The 26,170-nt window shown below is 51.7% G+C and overlaps 1 protein-coding gene across 1 annotated transcript in view; it reads right to left on the reverse strand.

The window, feature by feature from the left end:
• Nucleotides 1-25,754, reverse strand: part of MCUB (mitochondrial calcium uniporter dominant negative subunit beta) — a 50,392-nt gene extending 24,638 nt beyond the window's left edge. Inside the window, exons 1-2 of the mRNA XM_037508364.2 lie at nucleotides 25,723-25,754; nucleotides 20,974-21,004 (exon numbers count right to left, since the gene is read on the reverse strand). Coding sequence (XP_037364261.2) covers nucleotides 20,974-21,004; nucleotides 25,723-25,754 — 63 coding nt within the window. The remainder of the gene's footprint in view (nucleotides 1-20,973; nucleotides 21,005-25,722) is intronic.
• Nucleotides 25,755-26,170: the final 416 nt, after the last annotated feature.

The raw sequence follows: 26,170 nt of genomic DNA on the forward strand, positions 1-26,170 counted from the left end.
AGGCCACGGCTCTTAGCGGAGGAGCCGGAGAGAAACCCTGAACACAAAGGGCCCCGTTTCACTGTCATCCCTGAGCGGCGCCGCCGCGTCGCAGCGGTGCGCTTCCTGCAGCAGGATTTCAAACGCCCGGGTTTGCCATCTGCCTGGCTTCACTTGCATGAGCCGACACCAGTGAAAGGAAACAGGCTTCAAACAAACCATCCGTCTTTTCAACAGAGAAAAAGGCAGCGATGCCAAGGCTGCAGGTTCTCCATGCATCACAGCGAGCTCTGGCCCCAATTTCCAGAAATTCTCATTCGGATGATATCCAGGCAACTGAATCACCCCTCTGGCTTCCCGACGCAGTCAATACTTTCAAGAGCGAAAGGGAAAGTGAGCCCTGTGTAAACACCCTTGGTGCATCTGGGGAAATAAAACGCCCCTGGCCGCCTCAGCGCTCCTGTCCTGTCGGAGCCCACCCCGGAGACACGCGGTAGGAAAGCTCCAAAAACAAGCTGCGTGTTGGCTGGGGCAGCTTCACATACCCTGAGGGTCCCATCCACAGCTATTTGTGTGGTGAAATGCCCAGATCCGAAGGAGATGAGAAAACTCTGAACTAGGCCAAAAGGCCACTGCTCAGAGGAGGTCCCGAGGCTGAGCTCCCCAAGTGCCAGGACCCCACAGCGCCAGCCCTATCAGCCCCGGGGACCCAAGCCCAGATGGCGCAAAGCCCTCAAGACGGGGGTCTCCCTGCCCTCAGGAGACACTCTCAGTCAGCAGGTTAGCGCCAGGTCAGGATCCTCCGAAGGTCTGTCTCCACCCCTTTTATTATGGGGAGGGGGCAGAGACCGCGGAGACACCCCTCTCTCCGCACAGAAACAGGAAACACATCCTGCTCTGCCTCCCGTCCGTGGGGTGGGGCCTGTACATGCAGCTGCCGTGGGTGCAGGTCGGGGACCCCGTCCCGGCAGCCAGCTGCAGGTGCTCATCTGGCATGCACACTGCTGCGGGGATATGCGCACACACGTGTGGCTCACGCGCACACACGTATCATCACAAGTACACGCACACCTGTGCCCACAATCGTGTAGTGCAGAGGGGACCAGCATCTTCAGCCTTTCCGTTTGTGAGAAGACCAGCGTGAACAGCCAACCCCAGGGACAGAGACCAGGTTACACAGGAACAACCCTGAGGAGAGGAGAGACCCGCAGAGGGCGTGTTCTGAGATCCGTCTCACAGAAAAGGCTTCCCGGCACAGAGGGCGCCTGCAGGTAATGGACAGTTTCCAACAGGAATGTGCGGGGATTCCCCAAGTTCCCTCCCGGACATGCTGTGTGGCCCCGCAGGGCTCGCCCAGCCTGACTGGCTCTTGTTCTCAAAGCTGCCGCCGAGGGAGGCTTTTCTCAGGACCCCCAGGGGCGCCCCTCCCTCAGGGGCCCGGGCGTCCGCACACACTCAGGGGTGCTCCGCCCAGAGGTGACAGCGCTGAGGCTGGCGAGACGTGTGACCCGCGTCTCCAGAACAGCTGCTCCTCCGTGACTCCACTGCTTTGCTGTAGCCCCGCGGGAAAGTCGGGCGGGCGGGCCAGGCAGGCTGCTGCCCGCGAGGGGAGGGAGCTGGACGGTCAGGGCAGGCCGCTGCCCCGAGAAGGTAAGGGGATCGCCGCAGGGCGGGCGCCAAGGCCCACGGGCCCCAGAGCAGGTCCTTTCACCCAAGGCCTGGCAAATTGGCACAGGCAGGGGCAGAAGGAGAGGCGGAAGCGCGACCTCTTGCCCCACAGCAAAGAACCTTGCCCCTTCGCCACTAAAAGCCCGCAGCGTCTGCATGGAAGCCGGGCGCGTCTAGCTTCAGGTCCTGCTATCTCCAGGACACCCCGACACCCGGGGCGCTCTGCCCTGCAAAGGCCTCAGCTTCCGAATACCCCCGGGAACGTCACCGCGGGAAGGTGGCGAAAGGACAAAACCAGGACATTGCATCTCGCGGCCACGTCCAGGTCCAACAGGGGACATTTGAAGGTGGAGCCACGGGCAAGGGCCTGTGGTCACCCCGAGCCTTAGAGTCCTACCACACACACTTGGAGGCTAAAGAGCCTTCACTTCGGGGAAAAGAGACCGGAAGCCTTGGGAAACATGTTTTCCTGATGTTATGTTCAATCGCCAGCGCGGCTTCACCTTCCACAGCAAGCCACCAGCCAGTTCCCCTGGACGGCAGAGCTGACCCCACAGTCACCGAGTTCGCCTGGACGGCAGAGCTGACCCCAACACCTACTGACTGCCCCATGTTCACCTGCCTCCCCAATGAAGTCGCAGCTGTTTTTGTGGCTGTTTGGTTTTTTTTTTTAACAGATTAAATGTACAAACACATTCAATTTTTTTTTTTTTAAGATTTATTTATTTCTTTATACAAGCACTGGATACAGTCAGAAGCACAGGAGGGTGAGAGAATTCACCAGAGCGGGGAACAGAACAGGCAGACTGACAAAATACACTGCTGAGGGGAGCAGCGGGCGGCAGGAGAGGTCTGCGCACCATGTGGGACCCTCGCCAGTGGCCGGGGATCGAACCGACGCTGCAGAGGCTGCGGGCAGCTTTGCAGCCCAGCGCTCAACCGCTGCGCCACCAGGGGAGGCCCTCAATGCTTTCTTATCCAAAAATTAAACACTCTTCAGAAATGACAAATGCCCAAGTCTATTTACTTTGACACAACGTTGGGGTGATAGAGACCAGCCACTGGATTACATTCTGAGCTGCAGTCTCCATGGAACACAGCATGGAGGTGCCTCAAAAAATTAAAAACACAACTACAGTATGATCCAGTAATCCCACTTCTGGGTATCTGAAGACTATGAAGGCATTAATTGTGAAAGATGTATGCCCCCCTATTTTCACTACAGTAGTAGTCACAATAGCCAAGCTATGGAAATAATGGATGATCTACCAATAATGCATGATAAAGAAGACGTGGTATGCATGTGCGGTGGAATATTACTCAGCCATAAAAAGGTGAAATTGTGCCCTTTGCAACAACACAGGAGCTGCTGCAACCTTGAGGGGGTGATGCTAAGTGAAATAAGAGAAGGAAAAAGGCAAACACCAGATGTCTCCTCTTATCTGTGGAAAATAAAGGAAAAAAGCAAACAAAAGCAACGGTGGTTACCAGGAGGAGTGTGGACAGGGACAGGGAGCTGGATGGTGGGTGGTGCATGGTGACTGCACATCTGGCAGCAGTGTTGTAAATTAATGTCACCCTAATAACACTGATTGATTTTTTTAAAAGGTAAAAGCTAGGAACTAGCTCTCTGGGCAATGGAAAAGTCCCGAGAGGGGCAGAGCTTGGCACTGGGCCTCTGTGACTGGCACTGCAGGAAAGCAGTCTCCCTGATTACCGAACAGAAAGGCGCCAGTTTGTCAGGAGGGAGGTTTTTGCTAGTATTGAACTAAGAAGCTGAAACCTCTGTAAGGGATAAAAATGGAAGATCGGAACTTTAATAAGGGGTGGGGGAGAGATGGACCAAACAAGATGTTCTTTTTTTTGTTTTGTTTTGTTTTTTAAAGAGGCATGTATTTTTATTTATTTATTTGTTTGTTTGTTTGTACATGCACTGGGCACAGTCAGAAGCGCGGGAGGGTGAGAGAATTCACCAGAGCCAGAGCGGGGAGCAGAGCAGGCAGAAGGACCGAAGGACACTGCTGAGGGGAGCAGCGGGTGGCAGGAGAGGTCTGCGCACCATGTGGGACCCTCCTCCAGTGGCCGGGGAGCAGCTGGGGATCGAACCGGCGCCGCAGAGGCCGCAGGCAGCTTCGCAACCCAGCGCTCAACCGCTGTGCCACCGGGGAGGCCCCAAGATGTTCTTTTGGTTGACCATTTCCAATAGCAAACTTTGCCGAGAGCCGTAGTTTCAGACTATACACATCCCAAGTTCCAGAGACAGCTAAGCTGACAGTAAAATGCGGCCGAGTGGAGTCAGGCTCTTCCCACCGTGCCACAGGTCACCACGCAGGAAGGAGGTGCCCAGTGGCGCGAATGATCATCCTAGCACAGAGGTGCCATCCTCTGGAAAGAATATTTTTAAAGACGAGAACGAGATGACACATCTTTAGGATGGGTTCCTGCCGTTCCGCCACATTTCTATCCTGCCCTTCAGCTAGGACAGTGGGATGTGGTGTCAACACAGGATGGGGACGTGGCCTTCAGCCTGCATGGAGGCGTGATGGCTGAGCTAAAGGTGGGGGGCAGCCATGGGCTGTGGGGTGGTTATGGGGGCTGTGGGGGTGGGGCGTGACATGCATTCAGTTATATACATCTGAATTATATACAGTGCTGTAACCAATGTTTCCTCAGTGACAACCTTAAGATAATAAAGAAACAAAAACATCTTAGATGCCAAACACCTTACATGAACTTTTTCTGTTCTGTCCCTCACATTACCAGATAAAATTCCTTAATTGTCTGTATTTTAGATCATATTATAGCTACTGACCACTTAGGATTTTGCTTCTGATTATTCCAAATCTACCCATTGGAATAGCTAACAAGTTTGCATTTCTACCATGACGATATTTTCAGTACAATATGAGCAGCAAAATTACTACTTAGAATGTCTGAAAGAAGAAATAAGTACTCCCTGATTCAATTCATTTACAAAGTTCGAACACATGCTTATGTCTATTTTTACATGTACCCATATTGCAGAAAAGTTCAGATAATGAGCTTAATAATTATGCATTTGAAACTTTGCTTTATAAATTAGTTTTTTAATCACTGGTTCCTCTTAACATGCAGAACTCTGTCTTTTAAGAGAATAGGCTCATTTCCCCAAAGTTTTTGTTTCAAGCTTGCTGTGAAAGTAATTTTTTGAGCTTTATGTCCTACAGAGCTATGGTTCGTTATTTCTCCTCTGTTCTAACTCCCATTTCCAGTGGGCATTAAATAGCTATTTTGACTCAATGTCTGAATAAATTTTCAGTTGGCCGCGTTACACAAGTCTCCCCCGCCTGGCAGGGTCAGAACCGTGCCCACTGCACAGATGCCTCTGGGTGACGTCCCAGTCAGCTCCCCACCATCCCACCCCAGAACACCTTAGTTAGAGCCTGCACACCTCTGCCTCGGGGCTCTGCTGGGCTTCAAAATGCGAGATTTGATCAGAGCCCCAGCAACGAAAACACACTGTGGAGGAACCCCAAGCCTATGCGCTTCAAGATACAGAGGCATCGCACACGGTCCCTGACCTCAGAGAGCGTGTAATCCTGTTACCAAGGACGAACTGCAGAGAAAGCGCACACTCAGAGTGACAGTCCTACTCGGTAGGACATAGTCAGCGACAGCGAAGACGGTCAGTTAGGGGACGTTCCTCCAAGGAAGCTGGGATGTGGGGAGGGAGTGCAGCGTCTGGGGTGTGGGTTGGGGCTCCAGGCACAGTCAGGATATGCCCAGGACCTGCCAAGGGCACACTGCTTTCTCTTGCAGCTTGTCTTATTCCTTTTTTACCACCTGGGAGTTAAGAGAATTTCCTCTCTAGGATTCCCTAAGGTTCAACCAGTCTATTATTTGGCACTCCAAAACAAACAGGGAAAAAATGGGCAATCGCTTTAGTTGAAGTATGGGGTTCGCCATCAGGGGACCTGGACTGAGTTCTGGCTCCCCCGAGAACTGTGTAGGTGACTCAGACAGCCTTTCTGAGCTCATGGTCACAGTGCCCAATGTTGTAGAGTAATAGCTGTGTGACAGGTGTTACCCGCAAGTCTCGGTGACCAAGAGTTCCTTGTACCATCTAAGGAAGGATTCGACCCAGAAAACAATGCCACAGGGCCTCCCCGGTGGCGCAGCGGTTGAGCGCTGGGCTGGAAAGCTGCCCGCAGCCTCTGCAGCGCCGGTTCAATCCCCGGCTGCCATTCGAGGGTCCCACATGGCACGCAGACCTCTCCTGCCGCCCGCTGCTCCCCTCAGCAGTGTACTTGGTCAGTCTGCCTGCTCTGCTCTCCCCTCTGGCTCTGGTGAATTCTCTCACCCTCCCGCGCTTCTGACTGTACCCAGTGCTTGTATAAATAAATAAATATTTTTTAAAAAGAAAAAGAAAACAATGCTGCAAATTCTATTCTGCAAAAGCTGTGCCAACAAACACGAGTCTAGCCTGGCCTTAGACCAGTCGGAGGGCGGGGCTTCCCATTCTACAGAGCTTTCACTTAAACAATGCTGATGACAGAGCAACCCATGCAGGATTTAATGTCTTTCTTTGTGCAGAATGCACAGCAGAGATGCAAAGTCTGGGTGCCCCTCTGCTCCCTGTTCATCAGTCTGGGTGAAAGGTGACGGTAACCCCACCCACCCCCCGGCAGGAGGCTGTGGCTGGCCATCTCAGACCTCACAGCTGTGCAGAGCACCAGAGCAGGGAGGGGCCCTTTTCCAGGACACTGTGCGTCATGTTCACACGGGGCAGATGGAAATGACATGAGATTGTGCGCACAGACTGTACCTTTCAAACGTTAAATAGCAAATTAGTCTCAGCCCAAGTTACTGAATTATCATGAGTTACTAAATTATCATGCATCACCCATGTTGAAAGTCAGATTTCAGGAACAATATTGCTATGTTTTGACTGATGAATATTTAACAGTTAACTTTAGGACTCAAGATACCGGATTATTTTGTCTGGGGAGGTGAGAGAGCTGCATCCACACAGAGTGACAGGAGACAGCTACGTATCAGGATGGCTGTGAGTCTGTTAGAATCTTGCTACAGAATACGATGCTGAACAAAGACACACTGAGGCTCCCCAATATCCTTAGGTGAGCTGAAGTCATCTGACCATGGAATGACAGACTGACGGTACAAGGAACTGAAGTGTCTTAATTAATTGATGCTAATTAACTTTAAATTTTCCTTCTTCTGAAAGTCAAGAGTTTCATTTTGATTAAAAAAAAAAAAAAGCAGTTTACTACCTTAGCAAGAATGAGAACTAACACGGAATGCTTTGGTAGTTTATATATTGGAAGCCTTTTTGAAATGATTCTAGGAAACGACACTTTCAGATCATAAACTAGTGCCCAAACAAAACTGGTATGGCAAGGTCATCTTTGGGGGACACTTTAAAATTCAATCTCACAGGGCTTGTAGAATTCAAGGGTCCATTTCAGAGTATGAAAAATTCAAAATCTAGTAATATTCGAGGTTCTTCTTCAATCCCATCATCATGACCCAAGCCTAAAAAGACATTGGTATTTCATTTTTTTTCAGTGTGAGACAAGACGGCCCGGGGGCCTTAGCAGGGCAGGCTGGGCTCGGGCCTCTGCTGCTCACCGGGGGGCGTGGGGAACGGCGTCCAGCAGCATGTGGCTCATGCTACAGACGGGCTACCTGTACGTGTGACAATGCAGACACAAGTGCTGCTTCAACAGCCTCAGGGATGACAAGGGAAACAATGTGAGAGGCCTGACTTTGAAAATATTAGCTGCTTTGTTAAAAATCATTTAATAAAGCATCTGAGGTCTCAAAGTGCACCACCCGCAGGGAAGGCCTTGGAATGGACGAGAACCAGGGACTGGTATTATGCAGAGGCTTGGACATCCCCCTGAATTTGCCACTCCATTTCTCCTTTTCCCTGCTGCCCTATCCCTGTGAAATAATTTTCCCTGGTTCTGGCCCGTGTGGCAGGAGATGGCCGTCCCCGGGAGCCCCAAGGGCGCACCTGGCTCACCGTCCCCAGAAGCAGGTGGTGAGCGGCGACCCCAGCCCGCGTCCAGACCCCAGGGTGGCAGGGCCAATGGCATGAAGGTCGTGCGGTATGGAGGTGGCCAATTCCGCTGGGACTATGTACTTAAAAGTGGGGACGTTACCGGACAAGGCAAGGTGACTAAGCAGAGACCACAAAGGTGTCTTCTGAAGTCTTAAAACCAAGATTCTAAAACCTAAGCACGAACAGCTTTAATGATGGCTGCTGAGCCCATGAAAGCCCACTATTGCCTAAGAGCTTCAAACGAGCAGCGTAATTATCAAGATGTTTCATCCTAATTCAGTTCCAGGGGTACTTCGAGAGCCTAACTGTTGCCCAAGAAGGGGGAGACTTTGATGTCTCCATGTAATTGCAGGCAGAAGAACCACCACTGCTGCTCACAAAGCGCAGCAGCTGCCAAGCTCCTCTCATTATGCCCCAGGGACAGCCCAACAGGATACAGAGTAATCTAATTAAGTCAATCAGCCTGCGCTCACTATAAAGTGAAGTTCCTAAGCAAAGGGCCAGGAGCCTTGCGAGCAGAGAGCCTGCTGACGTCACATGAGGGAGTGCGCAGCACCCGGGCACATCCAGGGGACACCTCCCCACGCCTGCTAGACCAGACCTCCACAGAAGGACTGACAGCATCAAGCCACAGAAACAGACCGAGCATAAACCACCCCAAGTGGAGAGCAATTATCCTATAAACCACCCAAAGCTTTCCCATGGTGGGGGGGGGGGTAGGAGTGAGGGCAGGAGGGCAGTTGGCTGATATTTAGCTAACTACCCGAGGCTGCCAGTCCCCACACATCAGGCAGCAAAGCCAGTGCGCCCCGCAGGGCTCGCAGGAGGCTGTGTGCACCCAATGGCCTGTCTCAGCTCACCTCCCATGTGCACCTGGGCCTGACGCCAGCTCAAGCCCACTTGGTTTCTCAACAACCCACCTGTAGGGTAAGTGAAAAATTATCAGGCTTTTCCGCCCTCCCACCATTAACACTGAAGATGGATCCCTGAGGTCCTGCATGCCTGATGGCGGACACCTGGAGTGGGGTGTGGGCATGCATAGGTGGGCACCCCTGTGCTGAGATTGGGCTTATAAGGGCTGCGTCACGGGAATGCCAGCAGAATGCAACCAGCAGAAGAGAGCAACAGAACGAGAGCAGAACCATCAGGGAGGCAGAGACCATGTGAGAGCACCGGAAAGCCCAGGGAAGAGTGAGCACTCGCCAGGGGCTCGGAGGCCTGCCAGCCTCCCGGCACCCCCGCCTGCTGTGTACCTGGTAAAGCTCAATAAAAGCCTGAAAAAGCCACTGAGAGCTCCAGGACTCTCCTTTACCCATCCGCTCGGATCACAGAGATCCTGCCCTGTGCCTACCTGGCACTACACCACCCTTACCTTCCCATGTACCCCAATTTCCTTTTCTTTTTTTGATCTCTGTCTTATTTGTTCCCTTAGGGTTGGTCATGCCTATGGGCCACCTCATGCCTCCAGGGTTGCCTGTAATCATTGCCTGGAAGCTCGGAGTCGGCCTTTTTTGAAAACTCTGGGAAAATGGCTCTGGGCCCTCAGACTGTATTTCCTTTGTGGGTTGGCAACGTCTCCCCAGTAGGGGGCGCTGTCTCCAGCGAGACAGTGGAGGAGGAGGCTTTGCTTCCAGGTTCTGGAGCTCACTCAGGAAGCCCCTCCACCAAGCTCCAGGGGCACTCAGCTGGTTTGCTTTCACTTTGGAAGCAGAGCTCGGATGTCCTACAGCACGAAAGGAGAATAAGCTATGGAAAATGGGCAACCCACCAGACCTACAGCGATGGGCTGTGTCTGACACTGCCAGGCCCAGGTGCCAAGATCAGATGTTCCTATCAGCCACAACAGTGTCTCCAACTGTATCCATCTTTTTATACATGTGGGCTATCACATGATATGTACATACTATATAACATACACCTGTATGAGCATGTAACACACTCGTTCATGGAAGCTTTTGTGTTTTATGGACAAAGTAGGGATATATAGGCATCTCACCATCTTACGATGCAAAACAGCATTAGGAAAAGCAATGGGAAAACATTTCTAATATCTCAGCGACAAAGCTATGCCTAATCAATAGGGATATCCAAGTCTCAATTAAATGAAAATTTAAAAGGCTGTGTAGATACCAAAAAGTGTGAAAAAGTAACATGATGAGGAAATATTACACAAGGCCATACTAATCATATTCTTCTTTCTGAATTTGCCCTAAATTACAGGGATTAGTCTCAGGATTATTACATATACCAAGTACTTTCCATTCTAAGACCACATCTTTCAACCATCCTGACATCTGTTTGCCGTGCCCTTTCTTTAAAGCCATAATTATCACAGGGTAGCCTACAGAAGGTCGTGGGACTTATATACTGGAGAAGCTTGATTCTGTTAGAACTTTCAGGACTCACTCAGCACAATTCCTAAAAAGGAAGCTTTTCCCTAAAGCCTGTAGCCACGGTCTTCTCTCAGCTGTACCTGTGTTCCCCTGTATCAAGTGGCATTGCATAAACTTGAATTCTGGCTTCAAATTCTACGGGCACCACAGTAACTCACTGCTCGCTCAGCTTGCCCACGTCACACTACGCCCTTCCCTAATAAGCTACAGCCGGAGGGCAGCTTATAATGAGCCCGTGGAGGTGTCAAATGTGTCTGTTCCAGCCCAAATTAAAAATGCTGAATTTTCAACATTTCTTTAAGTTTCCCAGGGAGAAATCATTTCCCTGTAAACATCTGTTGCTGAGAAACACTAATCAGCAAAGTTCAGCCATGCCTTGGAAATCCGGCCCCCACAGAAAGCCCAACTGTGCTGTCTCTGGTCCAGAGCAGAGCGGCAGAAACAGCTCCCCGCCCACCGGCACCCAAGCGCCTTTCTCCCTTCCTGCAGTGCCGCCATGTTTTAGCGGGGATGGGGCTCTCACCAGGGCTGCTTTTCTCAGGGCCTGGGAGCTAAATGCGACCCTGTGACCTTGTCAATAAAATATTCAAAGAACGTGAGCACAAGTCCTAGGTAACTCCTCTGGGCCTAGCCCTCAACTCCCTGACCCCCCCAAAACACTTTTTCTCTTTGGAAGCCTCATGCTAAAGATGGGTATAAAGGCCGGACTGGGCACAGAGCAGGTTTTCTGATCCCATGCAGACTGGGTAAAGGAGGAGTCAGAGTCCTCAGTAGTTTTGCAGGTCCTTTATTGGGGTTCACCAGGCATATGGCAGGCAGGGGTGCTGGCTGGGGGGCTGGGAGGCTGGCAGGCCTCCCAGCCCCCCAGCAAGTCTTCACTCTATCTGGGCGTTCGTTCTGCTGCTTCTCGGCTTCTCTTTCGGCTTCGGCTTCTACTGCTCCTGCTGCTGCTGCTGGAGTCCCCCCGTGACGCCGCCCTTAAAAAGCACAGTCTTAGCTCAGCTGAATCCCATCTACCTATGCCCACACCCTATTCCAGGTGCCCGCCATCAGGCCTGCATTCAGGACAAGGATCCATCATCTATCCTGATGGCGGAAGGGCAGAAAAGCCTGATATTTTCTTTACCCTACAATGGGAGACCCGAACAGTTTGGGTCCCTAAAGGACCGTGTGGAGCAGAGCCACTGCTGACGCACGAAGTTCGCCTCTGAACCCCTCCTGTGGGAGAAAACTCAGGAGCAGATTCAGATTCTTTCCCTGGCTGCAACATAGCAACTTTGTGGGTTGCAGGTCTCCACAAGTTCAAGCTGGGTCACCGTCTGCACCTGCACCCCAGCCCAGTGGGAGGGGCACAGGTAGGAGAGAGCACCACTTCCTAGCAGGGATGTGAACTAGAAGCGGCATGGCTATGTCCCAGAAGCCATCCAGAGCCGGGTCCCGTGCAGGCTGCAACAAAGGCTGCAGCATGCAGTGTCCAGGAAAGGCCCCCCACCAGAGCCAGAGCTCAGGACATCCACACCCGAGAGCAAGGCTGGAGTGAGAAGCACGAGCAGCCCATGAGGGGAATGTGGGGTCTATCAGCCCTGTGATCAGCCTGCTAGAGGGTCCCTGTGAAGAGGGTCCTTGTGAATAGGATCTTTAATTTGACTAAGATTAGTGTTTTAAATATAGTATAATCTGATGGAATTTAATGTTCTATTATACATTTTAAATTAAAATCAACCAATATAAATTTAAATTAATATGAAGTAATTTAGACTACTATCAAGGGGCCTCCCTGGTGCTGCAAGGGGTTAAGTCTCAGCACTATCACCATCACCGCTATGGCATGCATTCGATCCCCAGCTAGGGAGCTACCCACTTGGTGCAGCAGACCTCTCCTGTCTCGCCCGCTGCTCCCCTCAGCAGTGTGTTTTAGTAGATTCACCTCTTCTGCTTTCCTCTCTGTCTCTGATGAGTCCTCTCACCCCCTGCATGTCTGGCCTACACCCCAGTTTTCGTATGCATAAATTTTTAAAAATCTTTAAAAAATTAAAATAAAGAAATAAATCAACAGCAACAGGATGGGAACTAAAAGGATGTCATTAATCCATCTCCAAACTAACATTTCTGTGCTATGTTCTCCAGGTGTTAGAGTTTATGTCCTTATTATTTTTCACTAGCTATAAACGACCCTCTAGTTTTTTTAGTGGCACAAGAGAACCCAGATGGAGTAACTTTACCACCCAATTTGTTAGCAGATCACTAACGTGAGAAAGTGAAAGTGGCAACCGATGAATTTGTACGAAACTAATTTTTTTTAAATGAAGGGTTATTATTTTTTTTTAAGATTTATTTTTATTTGTTTATACAAGCACTGGGTACAGTCAGAAGCACGGGAGGGTGAGAGAATTCACCAGAGCCAGAGCAGGGAGCAGAGCAGGCAGAAGGACCGAAGTACACTGCTGAGGGGAGCAGCGGGCGGCAGGAGAGGTCTGCGCGCCATGTGGGACCCTCCTCCGATGGCCGGGGAGCAGCCGGGGATTGAACCGGCGCTGCAGAGGCTGCGGGCAGCTTCGCAACCCAGTGCTCAACCGCTGCGCCACCCGGGAGGCCCCAAACTAATTTTTCATGTACTCATTTTCTCTAAACTTACTTTCGCATGCAGTGCTTCCCAAAGGTATGGTGTGGCCGCTCTGGGGATGAGGTGACTAGGGATGATGTGGACTAACCTCGCAAACAGCTGCTAATACCCCAGGGGAGCAATGTGCTGCAGCGCTGGTGACTCAGCTTAATTTAATGAACACAACTCCTGTACATCGTAATGTGGTGTCTGAAAGACTAATAATCCCAGTCGAATTAAGGAACAGACCTCATCGGCATCTTCTAGAAGTCTCACGAGATCGGCTCTCAGCTCAGCTGGAATTTCAATTCTCAGCTCCAACTTCTGATAAAGTTCCTTCTCCAAATTCCATCAGTATTTATTGTCTGTGCTACCTGACCCTCGTGAGTCAGACAAGCAAAGAAACGCCCCTCTAAGATGGGCAGTGGCTCATCTTCCATATTACATAAGGGCCTTCTGTGCGAGGATTCAGCTTTCAGGTCCCAAAGCCCCACCACTGAGATTTCAGGGCTCAGATAACAGGCAAAACCCCCTCCGAGGGCAGGGGAATACGGACCCTGAAAACGTGTAGGTAGGAGTCACCGTGACGGCCAGAGGCATAAGAAAGGGCACCTGTCTCCAGAGAAGACCAGCCTCCTCAGGATGGGGAAACAGAAGCCAAACCTTCAGCTAGAACACCTTCAACCTCCAGCCAGATCCAGTGCAGCGAGGTGATAAGGGTGAGGGCCACACAAGCTAAGCCTGGGGAACACAGCCCCCATACTGCTTCCCCAGGCCATCCCCAAGTCCAGAAACATCAGGGCAACAGCCACAGTTCTGCATGCACCTGGTAGGCTTACAAAATGCCCTTCACACCTTTCACAGAGTGGCAACTGCTGTGTAAGGAAAACCCTTGAAGGCAAGCGCTGCCCAGAGTCACCCACCCAGGGTCTGGCTGTTCCAACTATAGTCAGCAAGCTTTGCTCTGCACAGAGGGCGCCCCCCCCATCAACCAGCCTCAGCCACAGACCAGCAGAGTCTCCTAAGGCATGGCCACTGCAGGCCCCAAGGGCGTGGCCCCCCCTTGAGAAACGAACACACTGACACAGGAAGGGATCCGCTTAATTCCTAATATCAAAAGCTATCATCTTTTCTTGGGGGTTTTCTTTTGCAAAAGCTCAATTTTATATTTTGACCAGGAGTGGCTTCTTACAAGTAAGTATTTTCATAATCGATGTTTGAATTAGTGCCCTAAATTATTTATGTTTTAATGACTAGGCTTTCAATACTGAATGAATAATTTTTGGCCATAGCAGGCAGCACTTCACAGATCTGAAACCAGTATGATCTAATACTCCAGGAATCCCGTTTAGAAGGGCTGTTGTCCACGGAGAAAAAGCAGTGGCTCCCTGCATGGACACCATCCTCCTAAGCCAACACCCACTTCCTGAGCAGCCAGGAAAACATTTACAGGCCGGACTATCCAGATAATTTACACGCTTCATTATGTTGGCGATGGCCTTTAAAAATCCTGATGTGAAAGCGTATCTGAGATAAAGCAACCAAAATATGCTTCAAGATTACTGCTTTAATCGAAAATAGAATGCAGAGAAAGACTGGTTAAGTTTGTAAAAGCGTTCCGTGCAAGCAGAGGAACCGGAGATGAGGCTGAGGCAAAGTCCGCACTGAGGAAGCCCATCCCCAGGTGTTCTGGGGCGCCCATTCATTCCTCTACCCACTTGCGTTCATTACGCACCTAGTGCTGCAGGGCAGAGGCTGTCAGGGATGAGGAGAAACAGAGTTCTGCCCAGAAAGTGCTGAGAAGGGCTTAATTTTAACCTTCCACATAGACAGTATATCGTCAGTCAGGCCCGGAATGAGACACGATCCTGGGAACAATCCTTGTCGTCTCTCCACTGCGTGTGTGTTTGTGTGCAACTTGTTTGTGCAACGTTTTGTTTCTGGTCTGTGAGTTTTCCTGGCAGGCAGTGTGAGATCTCTGAAGAGGGGATTTGAAAGGGTGCTAAGAAGTCAGAGTGGAGACCACACGGGCACAGCTAACCAGGTCGCCTAGAGTAAGCTCAGGCCACCAGCCGGGAGCGAGAGGGTGAGGGACGCTGCGTGCAGAGCCGGCACGCAAGCTAGGCGGGCGGGTGGGTGCTGGAACTGAGCCCTGGATGGTAGCAAGACCAGCTGAGTGCAGGTGTTCCAGGCTGCTTACCTGGGGTCCACCAAACTAATGCCCACAAAGGGCATATCTGCACGGTGAGGAGAACCCATACTTCCTCCTGCAGAGCGCAAACTACATCCCCTGCCAGGGCCGGAGCGCCAGCACTGCGCGGCTCTGTTGGCAAAACATTTTCTGAAATGAATGCTCTTTTTTCAGGTTTGTGGGCCTGTCAGCCTCTGCAATAAAAATGCGCACTTGTATTCTGGCTGCATTACCCACTGGAAAGGAAAGTTATATTCATCAGCACCCTTTCAAATCCCCTCTTCAGAGATCACACTCCGCCTGCCAGGAAAACTCACAGACCAGAAACAAAACGTTTCACAAACAAGTTGCACACAAACACACATGCAGTAGAGACAGACGACGAGGGTTGTTCCCAGAATCCTATTTCCCTGCGGGCCTGACTCACGATGCACTGTCTATGCGGGAGGCTGAAATGAAGGCGATTCATCTCTAGGTGTCAGAAATGTGATCGGAGCAAGCGCTTAGTCTAAGCGCCCTCCCACCACCACCAGCATCGAGGAGGGCTCCCCGCGGCAGTGGAAACAGCTCCTGAGTCCACACCAGTTACAGACATGACGGACAGACCCGGCACGCTGCCATTCGAGTAAGTATCTCCAAATGCTCCTCCTCACTCATCCTGGTGGGACCTGGCCAGTCTCCAAGACCCACCCCTGCCAAGGAAAGCTCAGTAAAGCTCCGCACACCCACCAGTTGTGGTTTGATTTTCTTTTTGGTCACTTCTGGTTTATGCTCACAGGTTGTAGAAATTTCAGCTGCCTCTCTTTTCACCCTTCTCTATTCATACCCTCAAATCTGTTCAGAGAATTGCCCTTCAGGGGGGTCTGTTGAGAGGGCAGGTTTCCTACACTGTTTCTCCCCAACACCATGAATCCTAGACAGAGATCTAACTACCCCTGTAAAGAGCTGCACAACAGGAAGCCCGGGCCCCAATTCTTTCTGTTCCTCTTGAAGAGCCTCTGAGCCAGGAGAGAGTGATGAGGAATGAAATACCATCACTTGGGAGCTGATGAGACAGGAAACTCTCGGAGTAGAGTCACCTGTCTGGGTAGTGGGCCCACACTACACTTTAACTCAGGTGCGGCTAGTGGAGGCTGCAAGGAACCAGAAGATGTAGCACAGGTGGTCAAGGGTAGGAAGAAACAAAGGAAACAAAATGTAGTAACAAAAAAGGTGAGGAGTGAACAACTCCAGAGCCTGCTTGGCTCAGAGAGAAACACAGCTGTCAACCCATCTCCATGAAAAGCAGAACCACAACATCAACATTAGATTCTCCAGGCAACCCGAGTCAAGGCTGGCAATGTTCCCAGAGTGGGTGTACAGGGGGAGCTGGCGGGACCCACAGAGAGACCTGTCTGCTCCAATCCCCCTGCCGACATCAAGAGCAGATTTTTACAAACTTCCTAAAACCTTACTGGGCATCACTTTTCCCCCCCGATAGATCATTGTGGGGAAAGGGTATGAAGGTGGAAAAGATGAATCCTGCGTGTGGCAGGTACACCAGACACATGTCCTGAGGCCTTCCGTGCCTGCCAGCAGGTTGGGGGGAAACTGGGGGCCAGTAAACTGCACACCTGCTGAGGAGACACCCCAGGATTCTTCTTTATGATCATTTTTACTGAGGTCATGTTAGTTCACAGCAGGGTATATGACTGAGGGGAACAGGTCACCTTCAGGTGCCTGTGCCTACCCCACCCACCAGGAGAGCACCCACAGGCCTCCGCACACCACAGTCCACTGGGTCCCCCCAGTTTGCACGCCCCTCTTATAGTGTCACTTCTTCAGCCAGAGTTCAAGGAAAACCCAGAGATTCTAACACGAAGACGGGACAGGCTTTTCCTCCAGGGGTGCTCTCAAAGGGCACCTTGTCACCGACCGTCACGGTTCATAGGGTCATTTCTTCAGGGACTGGACAATATGGGGAGGTCAGTAAAAACACCTGGGTGTGGGCTCCCCATCACACAGTTCAGGTTAGCAAGCAGAGAGCGGCATGGATCTGAAAACCCAGAAAAAATAATATTGTGGGAAGTTAACAGGACCCAGAAAGAAGCCCCACTGGGCGATGGCCCAGAGAACACCGTTTTGCCCGTTGGCTGCTGGCGCGCGGCCTGCAGTTGGCTGAAGACGCGTGAGGCAGGGAGTCCTAGGACGCAGCGCTGGCAGTGACAGCGGGAAGCCTTCCCGCCAGCCTCCATCGCTCTCGCGCCACCACGCTTGCCCCACAAAATAAATTTCAACTGCTTTGTAAAGGGAAACAGTGATGACAACCCCTCAGCCCAACCACCACGAGAGTCACTGCCTGTGAGCACAGAGGGGGGTTTTCAACCGGGGAGACAGGCCTGACAGGGGCAATATTTTAGCCAGTATTACACTCACATCCTCTGGTAAAACAGACAAAAAGGAATTTAGAGAACAATTTAGCCAAGATGCTTTGTTTTTGAAAAGGGGGTGAAACTGGCCCAACTGGTCTCCGGCCTGTGGGGCCAGGGTGAGGCTGGCGCTCAGACACCCTGAGAGCCCGTAGCCAGCGGAAGGACAAGCTGTTCACTTCTGCTCCCTGAGCCTTAGCACTGGGCGTGTGCAGCCCTGGCAGCGCCCGCAGGAGCCCCAGGCTTTCCTCTTGGGCGGCTGGGGTGCCTCATTCAACCCATACTTAGCAGCCAAACCCACAGCGGTTTGCCAGCTTAGCCCTTGCTGATAAACTGCGATCGGGAAAAAGGCAAGTCTTGTTCAAGACCCACGAGAGACCCAGCTCTAACACAACCCCTACGTGATGGGGGGAACGGCCTCACGGTTCACGACAGAGCCGCCTGGAAGGGCTGAGACCAACGCCTGGCAGAACGGCGGACACGCCCCAAACAAAAACCACACAAAAACCACACGCTTACTGAATTCCAAACAAGAATACAACCGTCAATTAACATCTGGTGCTGGGATTAAAACATGTATAGTCTTTGTTTCTAGAAGTTTGAAAAAAATCACACTCGATGTTTAAATTTCTCTGCAAAGTGCACTTGACTTTGTTTTCCAGCTCCTCAGCTTCCCCTTTAAACTCAGAGCCACCAAGCGGGAGGCAGGAAGGGGAGGGGAGCATTTCATACCGACTCTGCTGCTAGGTTTTTTGTCTTTTGTTTTTTTTTTTTTAAAGAGGCACGTATTTTATTTATTTATTTATTTGTTTGTTGAGAGAATTCACCAGAGCCAGAGCGGGGAGCAGCGGGCGGCAGGAGAGGTCTGCGCACCATGTGGGACCCTCCTCCGGTGGACAGGGAGCAGCCGGGGATTGAACCAGCGCCGTGGAGGTCGCGGGGAGCTTCGCAACCCAGCGCTCAACCGCTACGCCACCGGGGAGGTCCTCTGCTGCTAGGTTTTAAGAAGCATCTTGCTTTGTTGAACAGGTAAATGTCCACTACTGGTTTTGTCGCTTACTTGCCTTACCACATAGAACTCCCTCCCACCCCCTCCATTTTGCTGAAAATGGCTGCACCTCATCTTTCCAGAGGGCTGGAAAGTATTCCAGTGTGGACACAGCCACATCTTCTAGGTCCAACTGTCTACCGATGGGGAGATCATTTTAAGTTTGAAACACAGGTCATGTAGGGGCTCCAATGCTGTCCTGGGGGACTTAAAATCCTACTGGGGGGACTTGATCAAAGCAGAAAAGCGACAATTGGGTCTCCCTGGTGGCGCAAGGGGTTAAGTACAGTGCTGTGAAGCTGTCCGCAGCCTCTGCAGCACAAGTTCGATCCCCGGCAGGCCAGGGAGCTACCCACATGGCGCGTCAGACCTCTCCTTACTCGCCCGCTGCTCCCCTCAGCAGTGTACTTCAGTCTATCTGCCTGTCCTCTTCCCCACTCTGTCTCTGGTGAATCCTCTCACCTCCTACACCTCTGACCTGTCCACCAGTTAAAAAAAAAAAAAAAAGAAAAGCGACAATTCACACTGAGGAAAGGGCTTTCTGTTGAGAGATAATTCACCATTCTAGACACGCATAGTTGGAGAGTCCTCGAACACAACAGTCCCCCAGGAGGCCGGGCTCCGGGACAGCCAGACAGAGTGCTGACACCTGCAGATGTGACTGTGGGCCTGGCTGGCTGAGGGGGGCAGCGCAAGTTGCTGGCGCAGGGTGCTTGGGACTAAATGTGTCCTTTAAAAAGCACTTTTGTGACACTGCACGTATCCATGCCAACAAACTGCTTCCCCGCCCAGAAAACACTGGCAGACAATTATTCTCCTACCACAGAAGGTGGAGCAGTGCCTTACTCAGCGCTCCTGGAAGGGACACTCACGCTTTCTGAAAAGGCCCAACGCAGGCGGAACCGCTTGCTCCCGTACTATTAGTGACAAGTCCTGGCAAGCAGCCCAGCAGCCACGAGCTGTCCCTGCAAACCTGACGGGATTTTTTCTCTCTTTTTTTTTTTCCTTTTTGTGCTGCTTTCACAGGCTCTAGGGGTCTGAATGACTGTGGCAAAAATATAGAGAAATAACATTTGCCTCTAGCCACCGCACTATTCCTGTCAGCTGGAGCAACCACTAAATGGTGAGACCTTATAGTGAAAAAATGTCTCCCCGGTCAGTTCATTTCTTTTACAAAAAAGGGTTCAGTGAACCTAAGAGGCCAGATAGTTCTTTCTTCCTTTAAAAAAAAAATTAGTTTGGGTCTTCATTTTTAGATTGTCAGTTTCTTTATGGTACCATTTCAAAGACACATAATAAAAAGAAGCAAAGTCTGCTCTTTTTTTGTGAGTCTTATCAGACAAATAACTTTCATTTTCAGACACAACTTTCATTTCCAAGAAAGTTCAACAATCAGACTTGATAATAGGGATAATTCCGACGCGAGAGAAAGCTTGCAAATGAGAACCTGGGAGGTGCCAGGCTCCTGAAGAGGGTCCCCTGAGGCTGGGTACTGCCCGCTGGCCCTAGTGAAGAGCCATCACGTGCCAGTGGCACCTTTTACTGAAAAAAAAAAAAAAAAAATCACTGAACTGTGACTGCATATAACGAGACTTCAGGTGTACAGCACAGCCCGGGAGTTATGTATCAGTGGACCCTGCACCTTTTTTAAAAGCGCATCCTCAGTGGGGGCCAGGGTGGAGAAGCGGCACCTTCTACAGTGTCCGATGGGGAAATAAGGGAAAAGGCTTAGGCTGGACCATCTAAGAAAGGGCAGCCCGTCAGGGGACCCAGAAAAATGCCCCTCAGATTGTTAGATGGATGTAACCGAAAACTCAATCATTTACGTTTCAACGGCGCATGGTGAAGGGGGTTCCTGGGTCTCTCTCCGACTCCCCAGTACAATTTACAAGCGCAAAAAGCCTCTCCAATGGCTCTGGTCGTTTCAGATTTCAGATTTTAAGGCGTTTGCCTCTTTTCCTGGCCACCAGGAGCAAAGCCCCGAACCGCCGCATCTCTCCAACACTGGAAAGATGTTTTAGAACCGTCTGTATCTCCTGCATGGATCCAAAGTGACGCCCCGAGAGCGCTGCGCGAGAGCGAGCCCCCCAGGAGCAGGAAGTGAAAGTGGCACCCCGACCGCGTCGCCGGGCTCGGCGCTTCTCCCCCGCGGCGCGGCGGGCCACGACGCACAAGCCTGCGCCTCCCCAGCCATCTGGAACTCGTCTCCCGGCGGGTGTGGCCCAAACCGGCCGGCGCGCCCCGGCGGGCGCGGGCTCCGGGCGGGGACCCGGCTGCGGGCCCCCCGCGGGCACCGAGCCGCCCCCGGCCCCCCGCCCCCCCCAGCAGCGGACCCCCACGCGGCGCCGGGCGGGGACAACTGTTACCGCGCGCGCCCGACTCACCGCCGGGCTCGGGGCGGCCGCGCTCCCCTCCCCGCGCAGGGCGGCGCTCTCGGGGTCCCCGCCCGGCGCCCCGACAGGCCGCCCGCGCCCCCCGCCCTCGCCCCCGCCCCGGGAGCGGGCCTGGGGCGCGGCTCCCGCCCGGCGACCACCTGTGGGGGCCTCGGCGCGCGGCCGCCAGGCAGGCGCCCCCGCCGCGCGCGCCAACTTTGCCCGCGCCCCGCGCCCGCGCGTCTCACCTGCGGCCCGGCCGGCGGCGGGGGCGCTCGCCCCGCGGGCCCGGCGGGCGGCCGGCGCCACGGCCAGGGGCCCCTCCGCAGCAGCATCTCCGCGCGCGGCGGCCGCTCCAGCCAGCGCGCCAGGGGCCGCCGCGCGCTCGGGGGCGGCCCGCGGAGGGTGTGTCCCGGCCGCGGCGCTCCCGCCCCGCGCTTTTCTCTCCGCCGACCGAAAACGGGAGGCGGGAGGGGGCGTGTCGCGGAAAGGCTGCGGGGAGCCCCGCCCGCGCCCCTCCCGCCCCGCCCCGCGCGCCCCGCCGGCCGTGGGCCCCGAGCCGTCTCGGGGATGGGCGCGGGCGGGCCTGTCCCGGCACTTGGCGCCCTCAGAGCGCGCCCTCCGGTCCGCTGCACCCGGCAGGGGCGCTGGCGGGGGCGGAAAGGGCCTCGGGATCTTGGGGGAGGCAGGGCTGAGCGCACCGAGCGGGGAGCGGGCCCCAGGACTCTGCCTCCCGCGAGGGGCCGGGCGCGTGGCCCGGCCGGCCTGGCGTGGCTGCCCCGCGCCCGTCCCCACGACGGGCGGCCGGCTCCGAGCTCCTCGGGACAGCCTGGCCCTCGCTTCCAGGCCAACCAGGGGAGGCCCTTTCGAGGCACTTATTGGAAGGAGCTGTCTTCCTAACGCCCAAAGCTTTAGCGAGTGGGTGTTTATGAAAAGAACTAATGGGGGGGGGGGCTCCCTGGTGGCGCAGGAGGTTGAGCGCCCCGCTGTGAAGCTGGCCACAGGGCGCAGCAGACCTCTCCTGTCTCGCCCGCTGCTCCCCTCAGCGGTGTCTTCAGTCGTCTGCCTGTTCCGCTCCCCACTCAGTCCCTGGTGAGTCCTCTCACCCTCCACACCTCTGGCTTGTACCCCGGTTCTTGTATGCACAAATAAATAAATCTTTCCAAAAAACCCTACATCTTAAAAAAAGAAAAACAAAACTAGTGCTCTGACATAGTTTACTAGAGTTGCTAAATAACACACTGGATGACCCGTCATTTGAATGTCACATAAACAGCAATAATTTTTTTTTTAAGATTTATTTATTTACACAAGCACTGGGTACAGTCAGAGGCGCGGGAGGGTGAGAGAATTCACCAGAGCCAGAGCGGGGAGCAGAGCAGGCAGAGGGACCGAAGTACACTGCTGAGGGGAGCAGCGGGCGGCAGGAGAGGTCTGCGCGCCATGTGGGACCCTCCTCCGGTGGCCGGGGAGCAGCCGGGGATCGAACTGGCTTCGGCAGAGGCCGCGGGCAGCTTCGCAACCCAGCGCTCAACCGCTGCGCCACCGGGGAAGCCCAACAGCAATAATTTTTTTAGTGTACATATGCCCGGAACATTGCATGGGTCAGCCCTTCTTTTAAAGACTGAAATAACCGGGCTGTTATACTAGATCTGTTGTTTACCTGACTCAGATTTAACTGGGCATCCTGTACTTCTATTTGCTAAATCTGCGGGGAGTTTTAGTTAATGGCTCCCAGCTGGCGAACAAAGCCGCAAGGGGCAAATCTCTTCACTATCTTCTTTATTGAAAAAAGATGGCGTTTCCTCGTGGTAAACATTTTCTTATCATTGAAGACAAATGCATGTGTGAAATGGCATCTGCTTTTCAAAAAACAACTGCTCTAGACAGAGGGTGACACCTTAAACATGAAGTTCAAGTTAATTTACTTGATTATAGGGTAACGTAAAAAATGTCAGGCTTTTCTGCCCTCCCGCCCTCAGGACAAATGACGGATCTGCGGTCCTGAATGCAGGCCTGATGGCGGCACCTGGGGTAGGGTGTGGGCATAGGTAGATGGGATTCACCTGGGCTGAGACTGGGCTTCTAAGGACAGCGTCACGGGGACGCCAGCAGAAACCAATAAGCCGAGAACGAACAGAAGCCGAGAGAGAAGCAGAGAAGGCCGGAGAGCCCAGATAGAGTGAAGACTTGCTGGGGGCTGGGAGGCCTGCCAGCCTCCCGGCCCCCCAGCACCCCTGCCTGCCGTGTACCTGGTAATCCCAATAAAAAACCTGCAAAACCACTGAGGACTCCGATTCCTCCTTTACCCGGTCTGCTGGATCATAGAAAACCTGCACTGTGGCCTGTCCTGACTCTACACTGATCGTAGCCTTGTCCTTCCATCAGTTAGTGCTCCAAAGAAAGACGACTTTGCTTCTGGGCCACCGTGAGCGCAGCTGCACTGAACTGGAGTGCAGTTGTCTTTTTGATTACTCGTTTCATTTCCTGTGGCATTGCTGGATCTATGGCTGCTCTATTTTTTATTTCATTTTGATCAGCACAAGGCAAGTTTATTAAGGCAAAGAGAAAACGCAAAAAGAAATGCCTGCATGGACACAGGCAGGCAGAATAGCTGCTGTTTTTAGTTTTGGATGAACCCCCATACTGTTTTCCATAGTGGCTGCTCCCAATTACATTCCCAAGGGCAGTGCACAGGGTTTTCTTGTCTCCAATAGCCAACATATTGGCTACGTGTCCACTGAGGGGCGAATAGACAAAACGTGACATGCAGGTCTTCTTGAACTATGATGTTTTGTCCCGATAAACCTCTGAGAGTCGAAAGTATCTTAAGGTGAAAATACATTTGTAGGGTTAATGAAGTTATCAGGCTTTTTTTTTGTGCCCTCCCTCCGCTAGCTTGGATGCCCAGGGTGAGGGGTGTGGACACCTGGGCCCAGAGTCGAGTCCATGAAAGTGCAGGTCACTCTAGGAGAGAGACCATGAGACCACACGAGATTGAGAACTCAAAAGGGACCAGAAAGAAAGCATGGAGATTCGTTGGGGGTGGAAGGCTCAGTTGCTGCCTCCTTGCACCCACCCTTCCTGTCTGTGTGTCAGGTTACCTGGCTCCCTGCTCCAATATTAAAAGCCTGTAAAACCCATCGATGGCTCCTGAATCTGTTGTCTGCCCAATGGACAGTGCTTGCACAAAGCTTAATTCACCTGATTTTCTGACCATCATAGCTTAGTCTAATTGAACTGGAATGTGCAACAACCACTTCCATTAATCTGTAGCTGGGCAATGTCGTCTATATAGCTTGTCTTATAACAAAGTCCTGAATTTCTTACGTCACTTATGGAACACTTACTGAAGGTGAAAGAACCCGTGGCATACCTTTGCGGCCTTGTGATCGCCAGGCTGCCTGGGAGCTGTAGCTGCTGCCCTGCCCAGCACCTGTTGAGGATGTTACCACATAGCACAAGACCAGGAAAAGGCTGAAATTCAAAAATCAAAGTTCCATTTTACTGAATGTGCATCACTTTTGCCCCATCAGTCAAAACAAAAACAAAAACAAAAAAAAACCCCACAAATCAGTCAAGCCTTCCTAAGTCAAGGACCACTTGTGTACGTATACACAATGAAAAAGCATTCACCCACAAAAAGGGAACCCAGTTATTTGTAATGATATGGATAAACCCAGGGGTCATGATGCTCCGAGAAGTCAGTCAGAGAAACACAATCCCTGCTTTATCTCGTTTACATGTGGAATCTAAAACAGTCAAACCCTGAGCTAGAGGGTAGACAGTGACTCCCAGGGGCTGGGAGATGCAGTCAAAGGACCAAACTTTCAGGCAGAAGATGAACAGGTTGTGAGGCTCTAGGGCACAGCACCGAGATCGTAGTATCAATGGTGCTTGTGGACTATGATTTGTGAAAATTTATAAAATTTATATTTGATTTTATAGTTTGCCAACTGCAGATCTTACCTGTATTCAACATACACAAGCATAACTGGCCTCCCTGGTGGCGCAAGGGGTTAAGACGCAACCTATGAAGCTGATCCCCCAGCCAGCCGAGAAGCAACCCACATGGCACAGCAGACCTCTCCCTACTTGCCCGCTGCTCCCCTCAGCAGTGTACTTCGGTCAGCCTGCCTGTTCTGTTCCCCACTCTGCCTCTGGTGAATCCTCTCACCCCCTACACCTCTGACCTGTGCCCCAGTTCTGTATGCATAAATAAATAAATCTTTAAAAAATACATACACAAGCACAAGCACAATCACAAGGTAACTAAGTGAGGAGATGGAAGTGTTACTTGAATCCTTCACGATGCAGACCTGGATCAAAGGGACATGTTGGACACTTTACATACCTTATGTTTGTCAATTATACCAAAAGATTTGTGGGGGAGGGAGAGAAAAGTGCTTTATTAGAAAAGAAATGGAGAATAAAAGGAGTTCATTTTGGAGCACAGAATCTGGCCCTCCACACCACTGTCATAGTGTTGTTCTCAAAGTTTTTGTCTACATTCCCTTCAATTGCCTGTTCTTAGGGCAGTTTTATAATACTTTCTATAGAGGGAACAGGAAAGACACTTATTTTCTTCTCTAGCATGACTGCTTTGCTTCACAGTTTAGAAAAGTTTCTCTAAACTTTACAACTCACCATTGGAGATGTCATGTTCATCTTTTGTTATTAAATTGGAAAAGACAATCTTAAATGTTTTCATGTCTTAGCTGTAACATTTGAAAGAACATGCTAGACTTGTGGGTCTGCTGTTTCAAGCATCATTTGTTTACTGGTCACATCTCTCTAGTAACTGGGACACATTCATACTGCAGTAAGACATTTGGCCCTGTACTTCTGTGGCACAGCACAGGGTCAGGTGAGCCAAGGGGAGACAGGACAACTTTCTGGAAGCCATTCCTACATGGGCACCACTAGCAATACCTTCGTAATACACAGTCACACAAAAATATCCCACAAAACCCAAAACAAATGTATCTCCAACTCACCTTACTCTTTGCTGGATCTTAAAAATGGCCATGGCCACTCGCTCACCTGACACAGAGGGATGCATGTGTCACAGAGGAGTGGATGGAGAGCAAAGAGACGTGGTTTTAATTGATTCCAATTAAAATACCTTACTTTAAAAAATACTACAAAAATATGACCAAGTGAACCTAATGCTAGCTCCCCCTACCATGCTTTGGAAAAAAACTTGCACGTGTGAAGAGCCTTGAAATTTAATCTAAGTCAACTTTGCTGACATGTAAGTCTGCAATAAATATTATTATCCCAAACCTCCCACAGCCCTTGGTGCCTGTCTTTTATAGCTTATCGCACTGAGTTTACCAGCACTCACATCGGGCTCTCCAGCTAGATTATAAATGCAGGCGTGACTTTATTAACCTTTGTACCTTGAACAGAACCTGCTTCGAATTGGAGACTCAGTGAACAATG

The sequence above is a fragment of the Talpa occidentalis genome, unplaced genomic scaffold, assembly GCF_014898055.3.
Source record: "Talpa occidentalis isolate TD23 unplaced genomic scaffold, MPIMG_talOcc4v2.1 talOcc4.13, whole genome shotgun sequence".
Classification (NCBI taxonomy): domain Eukaryota; kingdom Metazoa; phylum Chordata; class Mammalia; order Eulipotyphla; family Talpidae; genus Talpa; species Talpa occidentalis.